Genomic DNA, 17,931 nt, shown 5'->3' with positions numbered 1-17,931 from the left:
TACACACACACACACATCTGGAAAAAATGAAAGCACTAATTCAAAAAGATATACACACCTTGATATTCATAGTAGCCCTGTTTACAATAGCCATTATTAGAAGTAACCCAAGTGTCCATCATAGATAAATGAATAAAAAAGATATATATGTATAGCAATGGAATATTACTCAGCCATATAAAAGAATGAAATTCTGTCTTTTGCAGCAATGTGGATGGACCTAGAGAATATTACATTTAGTAAAATAAGTTAGACACAGAAAAACAAATACACTATGATACCACTTATGTGCATTATTTAAAAAGTAAACAAATGAAGGCATACAGTAAAACAGAAACACACTCACAGATATAGAAAGCAAACTAGTGATTACGAGTGGGGAGAAGAAATGGGAGAGGGGCCAGTTAGGGGTCTGGAATTAAGAGATACAAATGACTGTGTGAAAGTGAAAGTGAAGTCGTTCAGTCATGTCCGACTCTTTGCGACCCAATGGACTGTAGCCTACCAGGCTTCTCCATCCATGGAACTTTCCAGACAAGAGTATTGGAGTGGGTTGCCATTTCCTTCTCTAGGGTATCTTCCCAACCCAGGGATCCAACCCAGGTCTCCAGCATTGCAGGCTGTCTGAGCCACCAGGGAAGCCAAAAATACACAAATGACTGTGTATAAAATAGATATACAACAGGGATGCACTGTATAGCACAGAGTATTATAGCCATTATCCTGCAATAACTTCTAATGGAATATAAACTGTAAAAATACTGAATCAGTATGCTGTACTCCTGAAGCTAATATAATATTGTAAATCAACTATACGTCAATAAAAGTCTTCTTTTCCTAAAAAAATGTGATCAAATTCAAGCTTCTTCCAATCTACTTGGTAAATATGGAGATGTACAAAATACCCATATGTATAATATGTAAATCATATTTTCAAGTTTTAAGATAGTAATTAATTTACAGTTATTTTCTAGTCATTATTTTATCTGGTATCATTATTGTCATAAATTTTACAGATGAGGAGAACTTGGCACAGTTCTCACCATTTTAGTTGACAGAATAAGTCCTTCTGATTGTAGACCTCATTCCCTCTCTCTTCTTTCTTCATATATGTATACAAACACAAACAACTATATTCCTTGCTATTCAAGCTATTTTTATCTGAACTAAGGAACTAATTACACTGAGATAAACTTTTTGGCAGATTATTTCTTGCAATCTAAAGTCTCATTGCAAACAAACCAAACTTAGAGGTCAAAGAGCACATAGGTTATGTTGCAGAACTCATCTGAATTCAGAAACCAAATATATTTGCATATTTACTTTAATGATGTTACAAATACTAAAATGTGACTCCACAAGTAATGTTTACATATTTCAGTGTATTAAATCGAAGTTCAGAATTGACACTTAAAGTTGGTGATTCAAAGAGTACATCCAAAAATAGACATCTCTCCATATATAAAGAGAGGATTTTTTCTAATAGTGTTAAATGTGTCACTTTGCTCGATGTATTCTCTTCCCTATCTCCATGTCATGCCCTCTTAATTTACCTTGACCAATAAAACATAATTGAGAATACATATTTTAAGGCTCTCTAAAAGTATAAAATTATTATTTTGAATTTTCAAAAAAAGGTTACATTTTCAAACTCAAATTTAATATTCAATTCTTACTCATAGTGTAACCTTCTTTCACCAATTAGAAAACTGTGAGTGAGTGTCATACAAATTAAGTTAGTTGAACACACTCATAATTGGCAAGAAGGAGAAATGATTCAAGTACCTTTAACTTCTGACTTCTGGTCTTTGAAAGAAAGTCCATGACCAAAGGTAAATTATGCTTTTGATATACCACACATAGAAGAAATAGTTCTATGGGATAGGATTTAATGCCAATTATATTTTAAACAGTTTTAGACTCATTTTTCCTCCATAACTTTCCCATTCTATAAGGTTTTGTTGATTGTTCTGTGAAACACAGACTCAAAAGACAATAACCTAATATAGGATTGTGTCATACAACAATGGGAATGATAAAGCAAAACATATATTCAATGATCACATAAAGTTTATAAGTTATATTTTTATATATCATCTCATTCCATCCTTGCAAAATATCTATGGATTAGAAAACCAAGATTATACCTCTATTGGCAACACTATTGAAATTTAAAAAAATAATAAAAATACTTATGAGTTTTTGGTATTATTTAACAGAAATGAAGGACATCATGGTACCTGAAATAGTGGAAGTTTTGGGAGGGGAATGTTAATGGAAAGTGACTGTAGGTCATGAAAGTGATGGGCAGTGCTTGACTATCAGGGGTAAATTTTGTTTGTGCAGGACTGTTTGGGTCTGGGAACTTCAGTGAAAGTATGGACTAGCAGAGAAAACTAAGTAGCACAAGGAAAAGACCAGAATATCTGTCTTCACTCCAAACTTATGGATATAAAAATGCTTCCTCTTGGAAATTACAATAGCGGGATTACTCACAAATAAGTTTAGAGTTTGAATTTATATGGTATGTATATTTTGAACACAATTACCTGATAAATTCACATATAATATTGAGAACCAGGGGCTTCCCTGGTGGGCAGTGGTGAAGAATCTGCCTGCCAATGCAGGATACGAAGGAGACATGAGTTCGACCCCTGGGTCAGGAAGATCCCCTGGAGGAGGAAGTGGCAACCTCCTCCAGTATTCTTCCTGAAGAATTGCATGGACAGAGGAGCCTGGCGGGCTACTGTTCATGGGGTGGCACAATGAAGTTTGAGTGGCCTTTGGAAAAGCAAAAACAAAAACGTCTCTGAAGGATCACATGGATTTAGACACACGAAGTCCTGCTGCTGAGCACCAAAGAATTGATGCTTTTGAACTGTGGTATTGGAGAAGACTCTTGAGAGTCCCTTGGACTGCAAGGAGATCCAACCAGCCCATCCTTAGGGAGATCGGTCCTGGGTGTTCATTGGAAGGACTGATGTTGAAGCTAAAACTCCAGTACTTTGGCCACCTGATGCGAAGAGCTCACTCATAGGAAAAGACCCTGATTCTGGGAAAGTTTGAAGGCGGGAGGAGAAGGGGACAACAGAAGATGAGATGGTGGGATGGCATCACTGACTCAATGGACATGAGTTTGAGCAAGTTTCAGGAGTTGGTGATGGACAGGGAGGCCTGGCGTGCTGCAATTCGTGGGGTCGCAAAGAGTTGGACACGGCTGAGCGACTGAACTGAACTGAAGTCCTGCTGAGTTTGAGTTCACAGTCAAACTCACAAAACACGAGGAACCTATCCCCAGTGAACAAGAGTCAGTGGACAAAATAGAGTAACCTCCTGCTTCCCCCTCAAATCAGTAGTAAATCTATTAGATATATGAGAAATTTGTTCAAAATGACTAAATATATATAGCAAATAAAAAGGAGAAAATATTACCATCATAAAGTAAAAGCAGGTGACTTCTGCTTAGGGTAAAAAGAGTAGACATAATTTTCCATATTCCTCCTGCTACATACAATTATAATAGTGGACATAATCTATAAAACAAACATTATAAGAAGGGAGACTGGATAGGGGCCCAAGGAATGACATGATATAACTTAAAAAGATAACAACTCAGGAACTCTAATGAGAAAAGAAAAAAAAATCCTAACAAAATCTTGTTCTCTCAAGCTGAAGAACCAAGAAGGCAGCTGGCAAGACAGAAAACTTCCAAAATAATGTCTCTACTCCAGGCAAACACCATACCAAAAAATCTTTCATCCCACTTCACACTAGCAAAGGCCAATGGATAGCTTAGACACCTATCCCTGTCCAAACTGTAAAAATGTACCCAAATCCCCCCACCTCCTGAGATGGTGTCAGAGGAGGGCATGTAGGGAGCCAGAGCTCTCATCTTTGTCAGACTATAATCAGTTCCTCCTCCCTTGGTGTAAGTGGGTAGCAGCATCAACCTCCAATCCCTCCCAGCCAGATAGTATTGAAGGAGACCTCAGGAGGAGCCAGAATTCTCTCCCACCCAGCAATGACTAGAAGCTCCTCACTTATCCTTGGGTACTGAGAATCCGGACTTCTATCCCCACTGGACCTGAGGAGGCGTCGTTCCCCCATCTTCATTTTTCTTTTTTTTCCTGTCCAAAAAAATGTGGGTTGAGTCTCTCTTATCATCAAAGATGTCATGCTCATCACATGATTTTTATTGTGCTTTTATTTTACTAACCATAGAAGAAATGGGTACTAGCTTTTAGGTAGAGAATGAGGCCCAGTGATTCACCATCATTCCCACATACAAATGGAGAAACTGAGATTCAGGAATTGTTTTACCCAAAAGAATATGGCTGGTTAGCCCCTAAGTTCAAATATTTCTCCAGGCATGTAGGCAGATAGTGAGGTTGGGTTCTCTGAAGAGTTAAAAGCCAAGTACAGTGAGGGTGCAAAATAAAGAGAAGACTGGTTTCCCTTTAAGCTAAGGATAAACAGAGGCTAAATTTGTGGAAAATATGTGGAAACCCATCCAACAAGGAATATACATATTTATGATTCCAATTCCTTCAAGTCTTTGCTCAAATAGAATGTATAACAGGTACCTGTCAAAGCAATTTATAAAGAAGCGAGCTAAACAGACTGCTTTAAATAAGGTTAGTGAGGTTTGTTATGTAGATTCCTTGGTGTCATCTCAGCTGGTAAGGATCTAGAGTTGTCTCTGATTAACTTCTGACCTTCCTGGTAGAAAGGAGAAGGGAACACCCACACAAATGTATGTCCTGGATTTAGGCAGATAGGGAGGACAGAGAGCTTTGCTTGTATCTGCTTCTTCTCAATTGTCCTGAGATTAAAATGATTCTTAAGCCAAAGTGGTATATTTCAGGGTGGTATATTTTGCTACCTTTCACAGTGTTTTATTACTAATAAAGATGAAGGAAATATAGCAAAACATTAAAATATGGCAAAGTTGAATACTATACAAAGACATTTAACAGTTCTTTTTGAGTATACTTGAAATGTTAAAGTAGTTTTACAGGAGGGTAAACTGAGGCTCAGAGTTAAATGATTTACCTAATAACTTATTCTTAGTTATTAATAGAGTTGGGAACAAGAATCTACCTCCTTTAAGTTCTTATTCTTTGTCCTTTCCTCTGTATACTGCCCAAGGGCTTAAAGACCCTCCCTTTTTCTCCTGTGATTCTATGGCCCTCAATGTAATTGTCAAGTGTGGGATGCTATTTACTTTGTTCCAAAGGGAATATGTAGTGGAAAGTATTAATAATACCCATTGGAAGATGAACCTTTGCTATCTATTGCTACATCTCCAAAGCTTCAGTTGGTCACTTAGATAAAACCATCCACTATTCCAATTTGACAGGAGAAAAAGGCATCTATAACCAGGTGGAAAAAGTTAATCCCACAATAGAAAATTGAAGAGTTCAATTTACATCTCTGACATGTCTTATATCAGGTAGGTTATATCTAACAAAAATGTACATTAAAAATAGATTGTGTCCAGGTACGTATTGCATTATTACATTGTGCCTCAAAGAGAATCCACAGATGGGAGGAAAATGTATTAGAAGTAATAGAAAATGAGTCAAGATGAGAATGTTCATGTGTTTTAGCAGGTTTGGAAGAATTGGTGAGAAATTATGTAAGAAGGTGAAGTATTTTTGGGCAGATTTTGACAAACTCCAATTGTACCTCAAAAAATCCAATATGGCACGCTTACCTCGCACCTGAATAAATAAACATGAAAATCAAGGCTATATATTTGTGGATACAGGCCTATGAAGGAAAACTATTAAAAAAATTGTGGAAATGTTAATACCAAATTCAGCTTATAGTTTTGTGGTTGTATATCTTTGCATCAATGATTTACTTTACACTCTGTAAAAGTGGATTATACAAGATTTACTTAAACCTATAGAAATACTGTGCAAATTTCTTGTTAAGATTCTCATTATTTTTTTATCACTTTTTAAAAGCTTGGTAAACAGACTGCTGTTTATTTCCAATACAAAAAGTAAGTAATTTTCTCTATGCTGCAATTCAAAGGGATTATTTTATTCCTTTTGAATCTGTTGGTTTGATTATGGGCACTGGTTTTAACAACTCAAGTATGAGCTTGTATTATTAATGAGATGAAGTATTTTTGTTCCGTGTGGAGATGAAGTTTATGTAGGCAGTTTATGCTTTCTAGACAATTTACTGGGAAGGCCTCTGAGCACAGGGAGATTAGAAGATAGAAATACTAAGCAAAATGATAGATGTGAAGTGAAATATATTTCAGTTAGCACTAAGTGCATTTATGGAAAATCTATTCCATGCAAAATATCTGTACTATATCCTGTGAGTTGTACATAAGATGCACAAGTATTCAAGCATCTCTCCATGTGTGTGTTAGCTAACCACAAACTCTTACCTTAAAAGAGCACATAATATACATGTAAGTAAAGCACCTCAACAAAATTAGGAGGTGAGATATTTCAGCTTACGCTCTGAAGACTTTTTGAGGAGATGACATTTGCATTGGAATAGACCATCTATTTGTGAAAGATAGGAAAAAATGAATAGGTAGTGTTTACCAGCTTAATAAATGATTGAGTATGTCTTTGCTAGAGAGCAGTGTAGATAAAACCAGATGAGACCATGTATACTTGGTTGTCAAGGTAAAGAATTTAAAATTTATTTTTTCACTTTAACGAGTAATGAGATGTTACAAGTGGAAGAGTGAGGAAAAAGTAAGGTTTACAGCCTGGAAGAATAACAGTGACAGTTACACAATGAAAAATCCTGGAAGGGGAAACAGTTGAATTGAGGAGAAAAGTTGTGAGCCAGAAATGCACCTTATTCTCATAATTGATACACACTGTGCTGTGTGCTCAGTTGCTCAGTCAAGTCCAGCTCTTTGTGACCCTATGGATCATAGGCCGCCAGGCTCCTCTGTTCACGGGATTTCCCAGGCAAGAATATTGGACTGGGTTGTGATTTCCTTCACCAGGATATCTTCCCAACCCAGGGATTGAGCCTCCATCTCCTGCATTGGCAGGAGGGTTCTTTACCAGTAGCCACTAGGGAAGCCCATATAATGGAATATTACTAATTCCTCCAGGGGATCTTCTTGACCCAGGGATCAAACCCGTGTCTCATGTCTCATGCATTGGCAGGCAGGTTCTTTAGCACTAGCAGCACCTGGGAACCCCTTTATACACATTGTATTCATACAATAAACATTTTCACTAGGTAGAGTTCATCATTTTATGTATAAGTTCATAAACTTGAGCAAGAACAACTTTAGAGATGGGGAAACAGAAAGAAAGTGAGTCCACATGGAAAAGGTAATAAAATAATGTATGTTATATTTCAGAATACTGCAATTACATTCTGTTATAAACACTGTTGTCACTAACACATTCATTTAATTTTTAATTATTTAAGATGGATTCTCCTAATAGTTAGACTCCAGAAGTCCACAATAATGTATATACAAAAGGTGGATAACTTGAAATGTTTCTCTGAACATTCTTCCAATAAAAATATAGGAAATGATTTTCTATTTGAGGGCTTCCCTGTGTGGATTGTGATTGCATCTGGATCTAAATGAGCATTGATCAAAAAGTATAGAGTTTCAGATATGTAGGATGAATAAATTCTGGAGATCTAACGTACAGCATGGTGACTATAATTAGTAGTAATGCATTATATATTTAAAATTTGCTGAGAGACTGGATTTTAATTGTTTTACAAATGAAAATATAACTATGTGGGATAATGGATATGTTAATATTAGCTTGATTGTGGTAATAATTTCACAGTGTATACACATACTAAAATATCACATTGTATACCTTAAATATGTTTTACTCATCAGTTATTACTCAATAAAGCTAGAGAGGGTGGGATTGGGAGTCTAGCACGATATCCCAGAGACAGAGTGAGACTTTAACTTCTTGTATGAAATAGGCAGTTGAACACATATATGCTCTTACATGGGGGTAAGATCACTTCTCACTCTAAGGTTCATTACTATAAATGTGATCAATGGTTAATTGTGAGAACAAATACAACTATAAATAGAGCTTCCTGAAAGTTTTTTTTTTTTCAGTTTAATGGAATTGAATTTATATAGCAGGGCTATATTATTACAGGGAAGAAATGAAATGCAAGTTTGAAATAATTCTCAGGATTATTCTGATTCCAAATAAAATATATTTAAATGAGCATGGGGCATTTATAATTTAATTATTTTTTATTTCTCTATGCTGAAACAACTAGTCTTTAATTATGAAGATGTCTTAATAATCTCATGGAGGGCACTAGGCAAGGGGATCATAAATTATTCTAAATCTAATCTTTATAGGCAAACATATTGGAAAATTTAGGTTTTGTTTTTAAATTATTAAGCAAAGATGAGTTTTAGATAATTAAGATAAAGTTATAATATGTATTTTAAGAAATTATGCAAAAGAGTAATTGACAGCCTAGGTTGCAACTATAGACCTGGAAAATATATATTCAACAGTATCTCCTTTAAACAGTAGGAACTGTTTAAATTGTTATTATTCCTGCAATAGTAGTAAAGTTTTGTTTACATTGTGATCATGATAAGTTAGGTCATGAATGAGCTTCTTTACTACTGTGTGAAAGATTATTAAGACTATCCCAAAACTCACGGGATTCTAATGAGACTGGTAAAATTATTTGGACATTCTCATAAGCTCCTTCTGACTCTTCAGATATATTATCATGGTCTCTTCAAAATTTTTCATTCAGCAAATATGCATTATATCTGGTATCTCAGAATCCTTTACATTAAAAGTGTTATAGTTTGTAATTCTGATTCCCCCAATTTCCCTTCTTCAGGATTGTTTCAGAGCAAGTCTGCAGCCTGGATCCATGGATAAGGTCAATTCATCGGTGGTGTCTGAGTTTGTGTTACTGGGACTCTCTAGTTCTCAGGAGATCCAGATTTTCTTTTTTGTTTTCTTCTCTGTGTTATATGTGGTCATTGTGCTGGGAAACCTTCTCCTTATCCTCACAGTGACTTCTGACAACAGCCTGCACTCTCCCATGTACTTTCTCTTGGGAAACCTTTCCTTTGTGGACATCTGTCAGGCTTCCTTTGCTACTCCTAAGATGATTGCTGATTTTCTGAGTGAACACAAGACCATCTCCTTCCGTGGCTGCATAGCTCAGATTTTCTTCCTTCACCTTTTCACTGGAGGGGAGATGACGCTACTTGTCTCCATGGCCTACGACAGATACGTAGCCATATGCAAATCCCTGCACTATGTCGTCACCATGAGCCGAAGGACGTGCACTGCTCTGGTAATGATCTCCTGGGCTGTGGGCTTGGTGCACACACTAAGCCAGTTGTCATTCACTGTGAATCTGCCTTTTTGTGGGCCCAATGTAGTAGACAGCTTTTTTTGTGACCTCCCTCGAGTGACCAAACTTGCCTGCCTGGACTCTTACATCATTGAAATCCTAATTGTAGTCAATAGTGGAATCCTTTCCTTAAGCACTTTCTCACTCTTGGTCAGCTCTTACATCATTATTCTCATCACTGTCTGGTTTAAGTCTGCTGCTGCAATGGCCAAAGCATTTTCTACTCTGGCTGCCCATATTACTGTAGTAATAGTATTCTTTGGACCTTGCATATTCATCTATGTGTGGCCCTTTACCATCTACCCTGTGGATAAAGTTCTTGCCATATTTTATACCATTTTCACTCCCATTCTAAACCCTATTATTTATACATTAAGGAACAAAGATATGAAGACTGCCTTGAGGAAAATTATGACCCATTATTTGAGGCCCAAGAAAATTTCTGAAATGCCAGTAATAGTGAGGAATTCCCTTTATTAAGACCAAATTCATTCAAATTCCACAAATCAATAGTCTGTTTATAAATATTTTCAACATGTTTGCATGGTATATCTTAACTGTGGTGAAAATAATGAAGAAGATGATTTAGAGATATTTGGTGGCTATTAAGTTTTTTCCCTGATATCATCTTAGCAAAAGTTACATATCCAAGAATATGAAAAAAAAAATCATGACTACTGGTTCTGGAGATAAGTTATGGGATGGTTGTATATAGATAGCATAGATGCTTTAGTTATAGGTAAATATAAATAGGATGGGAAAAAAGAATGAGTAGCTGATTCTTTGGTGGGGATAAGTTTAGACATTTTAAAAAATCTTATGAGTTTCCTAATTTACATGCCTAAGAATCAATATAGGCAAATAGTGTTCAAGATTCTGAAACTGAATTTTCCCATCCAGAGGACAGCAGCTTCACTGATTTAAGATAAGTGCATAAAATTAAGTGAAAATTCTTCAGTTATGAGATTTCTCCTCCAATATCAATTATGCCTATCCCATATTATTCTCCAATAATTAACAGTGCTTTAAATATGGAACTAAATATAATTGGAAGTTTACTTTTCAAATATTTAGTGGGCTTTCTCTGACAAGTTAAGGAAATGCCAGTTTCCTCTGAAATTACTAGTTGCAGAAGACAGGAGAATCTTTAAAGCTGACTAATTCAACACTGACTTTTCAGTCTGTTCTATAAGGAGCTGTGCAGCACTCTTTGTATGTGGGCCAAATACAAAGTTCTTTGTTATAATGATCAATGTTAAACATACATCCTGGTTAGCAATCAGGACCCCACAAATGGATCTCTACCCTGGACTCTGGGGACAGTTAGGAAAATTATTACTGTTGATTAGATCTTCTAATTTTACTTTCCCAAATCTCTCAATTCACACAAGGCAAATAGATCATGGAAATATTAGTCTCTCTTTTATGCTAAGAATGAAAACTCTAATTTTGCACTTTATTTTTTGCCTTTTTTATTTATTGTTGCACTTTATTGTTCAGTTATACATTGTAGTGTGAAGGCATTGGTTTTTAGTTTGGGTAAATTGATTTGGTAGGTAATTTTTGACATTGAAACCTATATGCCATATATAACATTGAATTAATCTTAATTTTGTATCTTAATGAACTTCTTGAAATAAAATGCTAAATATTAAGAAATGGAGTCTGAATTCCCAGAGTTAATTTCACAGAAGAAGAAATGTTTGTGTCAGAGGACTCCAAATTTTGAATTTTTCCACATGGCCTCACTTACGTTGTATGTAAATGAACAAAGTATCTTTACAAGGTCTTGCTCAAGGAGATATAAAGTGCTATCTATATCTCAACTAAGTTTTTTAAAGAATGTCTGGAAAGCCAGCAATTTTTCTTGTAGTAGAGAAAAACACATTTTGTTCTTAATTCTTTATGTAATCTCTTTACGAGCTGCATATTCCAGGTCCTACCTTTAAATGTTGATGAAGTTGACAACTTTCTTAGCAGTAGATACGATTTCAGATAAGTTAGAAGAATTTCCAGCCAATGTGTGCCAAGTAAAAGAGCAATGGTAACAATTATGTCTGGTGATTCCTTTCATCAGAAAAGGTAATAAGAAAGGTTAGAAGGAAATTACAAGTATTCCTTTAATAAAAAGTATATTTTTTCTTTCTGAAGGAGGGCATGGCAACCCACTCCAATATTCTTGCCTGGAGAATCCCATGGACAGAGGAGCTTGGTGAGTACAGGTCATAGGGTTGCAAAGAGTTGGACACTACTGGAACGACTTAGCACACACATATTTTCTCCTTAGCTCATTTCCTTTTTTAAAAAAAATATGTGTATTTTTGATGTGAACCATTTTTAAAGTTTTTAAAAATGTTGGGAAGTCCCTCCTTTGTCTATTTCTTGACAAAGAAGCTATATGAGTTAACAGTTTAGCAGGAGAAAATCAAACAAAATTTAGTAACATACATACATGTGAGAGACCTGGAAAACTGGGTAACTCACCAAAATGGCTAAAACCTTCACCTAAATACTGCCTGCAGCTAAAGAGAAAAGAGGATGTTGGGGATAGAGGTATGGTGAGAGGAAGGCAATTTACATGGAAATACAAAAGCAAATGTTTGGTAAACGAATATTTGCTGAGCTGTGCAGAGACAATGGGACACTGAGAAGAATCTTAACAAACAGACTTTGCTGTGTTCCTCCCGGCTATACGCGTAGTTCATATTATAGCTATCAAGGTGACAGTGTGTTGCGATAAGTCACTTCCGTCGTGTCTGACTTTGCAACCCTATGGGCTCTAGCCCGCCAGGCTCCTCTGTCCATGAGATTTTCCAGGCAAGAATACTGGAGTGGGTTGCTGTGCCCTTCTCCAGGGGATCTTCCCAGCCCAGGAATGGAACTCAACCCAACAATGGAAACTTGTCTTATTTACCACCAGCTGGGAAGCCCATCAAGCTCCCTTCCTAAAACAGATCCTGTCTACATTCTTGAGGCAGTTAAAGGGCATATCAGTTTCTTCCTGAGTCTTTGCATCTTACTTGTCTTCATCTCAAAATAATTCTCATGCCAAAGGAATATTTTGGGGAAGCAAATTGTGCTTCCCTACAGCTATTTTAACGATAATCTTTTTTTCTTTTCCTGCAAGCAAAAGAAACTAATTCTGACCATTCAAAGCGCAAAGTTACTATTATAAGAAGTTAGTATAAAGAAACAAATGCTGCCTTTTGTATCAGCTCTGAAAGGACCAAACCTTCACCACCGCAGTCACCTGCTGCCAGTGCGCCTGAGAGGCGCTCGGAATGGAGAAGCACTGGCAGCACACGGCGCTGTGGATGCCGCCTCTAGATGGCCAAGATGCCCTTTGAAGGACAGTTTTCAATGACCTCAGCTTCTTGTATTTTTCCACACATAGAAAAGCACTAAAAGCATTAATTTGATATATCTGTTCCTTTGTAATTAGCAGTAATCTGCTATTTTGACTACATGTTTTTCTCAGCAAAAGAAATTTGTACTCTGGCTCCTCCCTCACTTCTTCAGACAGTTCCTCAGAGCTCTTTGAGACACTGTCTCCTGGGCTGTTCTCCATGCTTTTCTGGTGGCTCCGATGGTAAAGAATCCACCTGCAATGCTGGAGTTTGTGGTTCGACTCCTGGTTTGGTGAGATTCCCTGGAGGAGTGCATAGCAACCCACTCCAGTATTCTTCCCTGGAAAATCCCCATGGACAGAGGTGCCTGGTGGGCTACAGTCCATGAAGTTGCAAAGAGTTGGACTCGACTGAGCAACTAAGCAAAGCACTCCTGGGCTATAGTCTTCCGTAAGGTCCCTGAATAAAATTTAACTCACAACTGTCATGTTGTGCATTTTAATATTAGTCAATGTGTGTCCATATATGCTGTGTCCATACGTTTGGTTTGTAGAAATGTGTGCATGATAATTTTACCTATCTTATATTTCCCTTGTCAGGTTTTTAATCTTACACATATTCAACTATAAAAATAGTGTAATAATTTAATCATTGAATGTATTCCATCACACTAAAATATATTTCTTTCAGTTCAGTCCAGTTCAGTTGCTCAGTCGTGTCTGACTCTCCGCGACCCCATGAATCACAGCACGCCAGGCCTTCCTGTCCATCACCAACTCCCAGAGTTAACTCAAACTCATACTCTCAAATTTATGGATACTTGGGTTGTTTCCAGTATCGATATTTTTCAATCAATGCTGCAGTACATGCCATTGTTCTTGTGTCCTTAGGTATGTGCACATTTTACTCGCGTTTGAGTACACACACACGCTTAGCATATACACATGCAAAGTGATAGGAGAAATCTATTTCAATCTCATTCTTTAAAGATGACCATTTAAAACCTACATCTACATCACAACCTTTGGAAATTTAGACAATGTATTATATAAAATATAGATGAAAAGAATTGTCCACTAAAAATATAGTCACAAACTCAAAGTAGAGAATTATTTTATTGGGTGGGAATGTTTAGGACTCCAAGCCTGGGAGAAAGCATCTCAGTATCTCCGAGATAACTTCTCCAAAGAGGCAGGAGAGGGAATCAGGCTATATACAAGTTTGCAACAAAGTGGGTAAGCAGTCTGAACATCAAAGACTATAGCTAAGTAGTAAGGAAAACTAGATATCATGGGAAGATGCAAAGCTCAGGCTCACTGAATTCATTGCTTTCATATGCATCTCAGCTATCTAGGTCCAAATTCTGTTTCTAGATTGTTTACATCTTTAATTCCTTGTTCACCATATGGAGTGGCAGGTGTGGCAAATGTCTATTTCTTGCATCCCCTCAGCTCTTCAACAATTGCCATGGGGGTTGGGATGGTGGCGTCTGCTGGATCACAGGCATTCTGCTCTGTTTTGGGGGCCCTCATCCACATTTGGAGGCCAGAAATTGCTGATGACTCAACATTTCTTGATTATTGATATAGCAGGAGATATTTTCATTTCACAGACAGTTGAAATATTTTGGGGGAGAAATAGATCTTTCATGTAGAAGATATGAGGGTGCCTTAAAATATTTGAAGAGACATTATGTTAAAGTGGGAGTAGGTTTTCTTTAAACTACAGATGGTAGAACCAGTTAAGCACTCTAACAATAGACTAAGCTGTCCTGTGAAATAGTGGGCTCCTTGTGATTGGAGGAAACCACTCTGAGGCTGGGTGATCATTTGTAAGACAGTATGATTGTTTTCTTGGGCTCCAAAATCAGTGCAGATGGTGACTGCAGTCAGGAAATTAAAAGATACTTGCTCCTTGGAAGAAAAGCTATGACCAACCTAGACAACATATTAAAAAGCAGAGACATTACTTTGCCAACAAAGGTCCATATAGCCAAAGCTATGGTTTTCCCAGTAGTCTTGTATAGTTGTGATAGTTGCACCATAAAGAAAGCTGAGTGCCGAAGAATTGATGCTTTTGAACTGTGATGTTGGAGAATACTCTTTAGAGTTTCTTGGAGAGCAAAGAGATCAGACCTGTCAATGCTAAAGGAAATCAGTCCTGAATATTCATTGGAAGGACTGATGTTGAAGCTGAAACTCCAAAACTTTGGCCACCTGATGTGAAGAACTGACTCACTGGAAAAAGATCCTGATCCCTGATTCTGAGAAAGACTGAAGGCAGGAAGAGAAGGGGATGACAGAGGATGAGATGGTTGGATGGCATCACCGACTTGACGGACCTGAGTTTGAACAGGCTCCAGGAGTTTGTGATGGACAGGGAAGCCAGGCGTGCTGCAGTCCATGGGGTCACAAAGAGTCAGACATGACTGCAACTGAACTGAACTGGACTGATGATTGTGTTACTGACAGAAAGTTCAGTTCAGTTCAGTTCAGTCGCTCGACAGAAAGTTAGGAATTGAAAAATTACTTTGCTGACTAGGAATCAGAGATAAATTATCTTTTGCTTTCATACACACCAACTCGTTGGTAATAAACTTTTTTCCTTTCTTTTCCACTCCTGGAAAAATTATTTTGTAAAACATGATTACTCCCACTGTTGGATGACATCAGATCTCTAAAGGGTGATTTCTCACTTCCCCAAAGAAATCAGTTTCCTGGATTGAGGATGGAAAGCTTTATATTGCATTACCTTAGATATTGTGATTGTATAGTCTAGGACAAGAGGAGCAGAGCCTTCACTACTTCAGGACAAGAACTGAGGGGTATGCTTTTGCACAGCTCAGTTCAGGGACAAGTTTAAATGCATCAAGTCAAGAGTATATTGAAAATATTTTTAATATGAAGGGCAGCCAAGTTGATAATAATAGGATTAATATTTGATAAACAAAAGGAAGTATGATATAACCATTATCTGTCCCTTATATGCCATTTTTTATGCTTTCTATTCAGAAGATAATTGGCCATTTGTTAAAACAATTATTTGCTATCACAATTTGCCTAGAATGAAGAAGGGGTAACTAGATAATGGCCAGTAAGGGTATCCTCTGCTGTTAGGCTTACAGGTAATCAGCTGTTGTAAAACAAAATAATGAAAACAAATTTATGCATGTTATGGTTTTGGAGATCTATTAACATAATTTAGAGATGACTATGGATGTAACATCAACTTCTGTGTCTCAAACTTGGTTTTACACCAAGAATGAGGAAATTCTCTTATAGTGTACTTTGCATTTCGAAAGCATTTCTTCTGAAGTACATTGACAATAAAAAGGTGTATGATTCATTAATAAATTCCTGGTGCTCTGTGCCTAGCCCAAGGAATTGTGAGTGACTTTTATAAACTCCACATATTTCCATAACATAACTGCCTCTGAACTTAGAATTTTAAAGATGAAAATAGCCTTGAAAATAATCTAGTTCTACCTTCTATAGGCAGTCATGCAGTTGAAAAGTGACAAAAGTTAGTTGTTCTTTTTTTTTTTTTTTTACTAATGGGTACTACCTTAAAAATTAAGAAGAAAATGAGATATAGCATTAACCCTTGTCTGCTGCTGCTACTGCTAAGTCACTTCAGTCGTGTCCGACTCTGTGCAACCCCATAGACGGCAGCCGACCAGGCTCTGCCATCCCTGGGATTCTCCAGGCAAGAACACTGGAGTGGGTTGCCATTTCCTTCTCCAATGTGTGAAAGTGAAAAGTGAAAGTGAAGTCGCTCAGTCATGTCCGACTCACAGCAACCCCATGGACTGCAGCCCACCAGGCTCCTCCGCCCATGCGATTCTCCAGGTAAGAGTACTGGAGTGGCTTGCCATTGCCTTCTCCGTAACCCTCGTCTATTCTACTTGAATTAAGAAATCATAGGAAACTAGGGTGGAAAAGATTTTGTAGTTGTTTCCTGTATTTTGAAAAATGAAATGACAAATCTTATCATCTATTAGATACTTTGTAGAAAATTTGGATATTTTCAGAAAAACTTTTTTAAAAGATGAGACGATCTTTAAAAGTTGAATAAATACCACTGACTACAGGTTATTAACCATTATGCTTTCCCTTCCTCCTCTTCCTTCTACTCTCCTCCTTCTCCTCTTCTGCCCCCCTTTTCTCTTCCTCCTACTTATTTTCTTCTTATCTTCATCTCTCTCTCTCCCTTTCTCCCTCTCTCTCTCTTTAATGTTATTCCACTAAATTATCATGATATTTGTCAGACTTTATCTAGGAGACTGAAAGTTACATGAAGTCCATCATGGCCTCAAATTTTATATGTTTAAAATTAATAACTGTAGGTTTGTAGGATCATTTTTAGTTTTAGAAATGGAATTTCTTTCCTTTCCAATGTTTGTTTGTCTCCTTCTCTGCATCGCTCATGTAAATACATGTTCAGAAAAGCCAACACTGGCCCAAATCTTCCACATGGAGAAGGGAATCACATAATGGAAGTTTGTAATGAGGTCAGTTCTTGCCTTTTTAATCTGTTTCTATTCTTGAGTAACTTAAGTTTCTGATTCCCCTTAAAACTAGAGATTGTAACTCAAATGCACTGAGTATTCTTTGAAAGGGTAGAATTTAGTGCCTCAACTATCAGGTTATAATCACGTAAATTAAAGCTTCTAACAGTTTAAATATTTTTAATTGGTTAATTTATTGGTTCAGTTTTGCTTTTAAGCTTTTAAATATCTGTTGTATTAGTTATATCTTTCACTGAAGTATACAGGGTGTAGAACTTCAATCAGTATAGTGACAAATTAATACCTATTGTGTTGTGTTGGATACACAGGGCTAAAGCCAAAAATGTCTTCTGATCCACAAGAGGTTGTGCAGGGTTTTCTTCTGGGATCAAATGCCCACATGGTGCCCAATGTAATAAAGTAAAATGTCAAAAATCAATTTAGAGGCTATTAACACATTACTTAAATTTTCTCTTTTGAAAATCTATTATGTGTTCAAAATGCACCACATATAGTCATATAAAATATTTCCAAAAGAACAGACAGATTTTGATAAATCAAGGTGTGTCAGGCATGTTTGGGAAGAGACAAAAGGCAGAGTTGGACGAGATTGAAGACACATAGGTGACTCATTCACTGCTGGTATTCATGCAACAGAAGGTGAACTCTGATTAACTTGTTCAAAGGATGAAAGGAACGTTC

General features: G+C 36.9%; 1 protein-coding gene across 1 annotated transcript; it reads left to right on the top strand.

Moving 5' to 3' along the window:
* Positions 1 to 8,883: 8,883 nt before the first annotated feature.
* On the top strand, positions 8,884 to 9,855 carry LOC129537447 (olfactory receptor 4K5). Its single transcript, XM_055396853.2, has one exon. It carries the CDS (start codon positions 8,884 to 8,886, stop codon positions 9,853 to 9,855), a length of 972 nt encoding a protein of 323 aa, XP_055252828.2.
* Positions 9,856 to 17,931: the final 8,076 nt, after the last annotated feature.

This window comes from Moschus berezovskii, chromosome 9 (assembly GCF_049115385.1).
Source record: "Moschus berezovskii isolate FMDL1 chromosome 9, NW_MosBer_1.0, whole genome shotgun sequence".
In the NCBI taxonomy this organism is placed as follows: Eukaryota; Metazoa; Chordata; class Mammalia; order Artiodactyla; family Moschidae; genus Moschus; species Moschus berezovskii.
Note: the sequence above shows the minus strand (reverse complement) of the source record. Positions and strands in the feature narration are given on the sequence as shown.

What these genes read in the sequence shown, in the direction of transcription:
- LOC129537447 (XM_055396853.2), top strand. Translation starts at nt 8,884, where the DNA reads ATGGATAAGGTCAATTCATCGGTGGTGTCTGAGTTTGTGTTACTGGGA.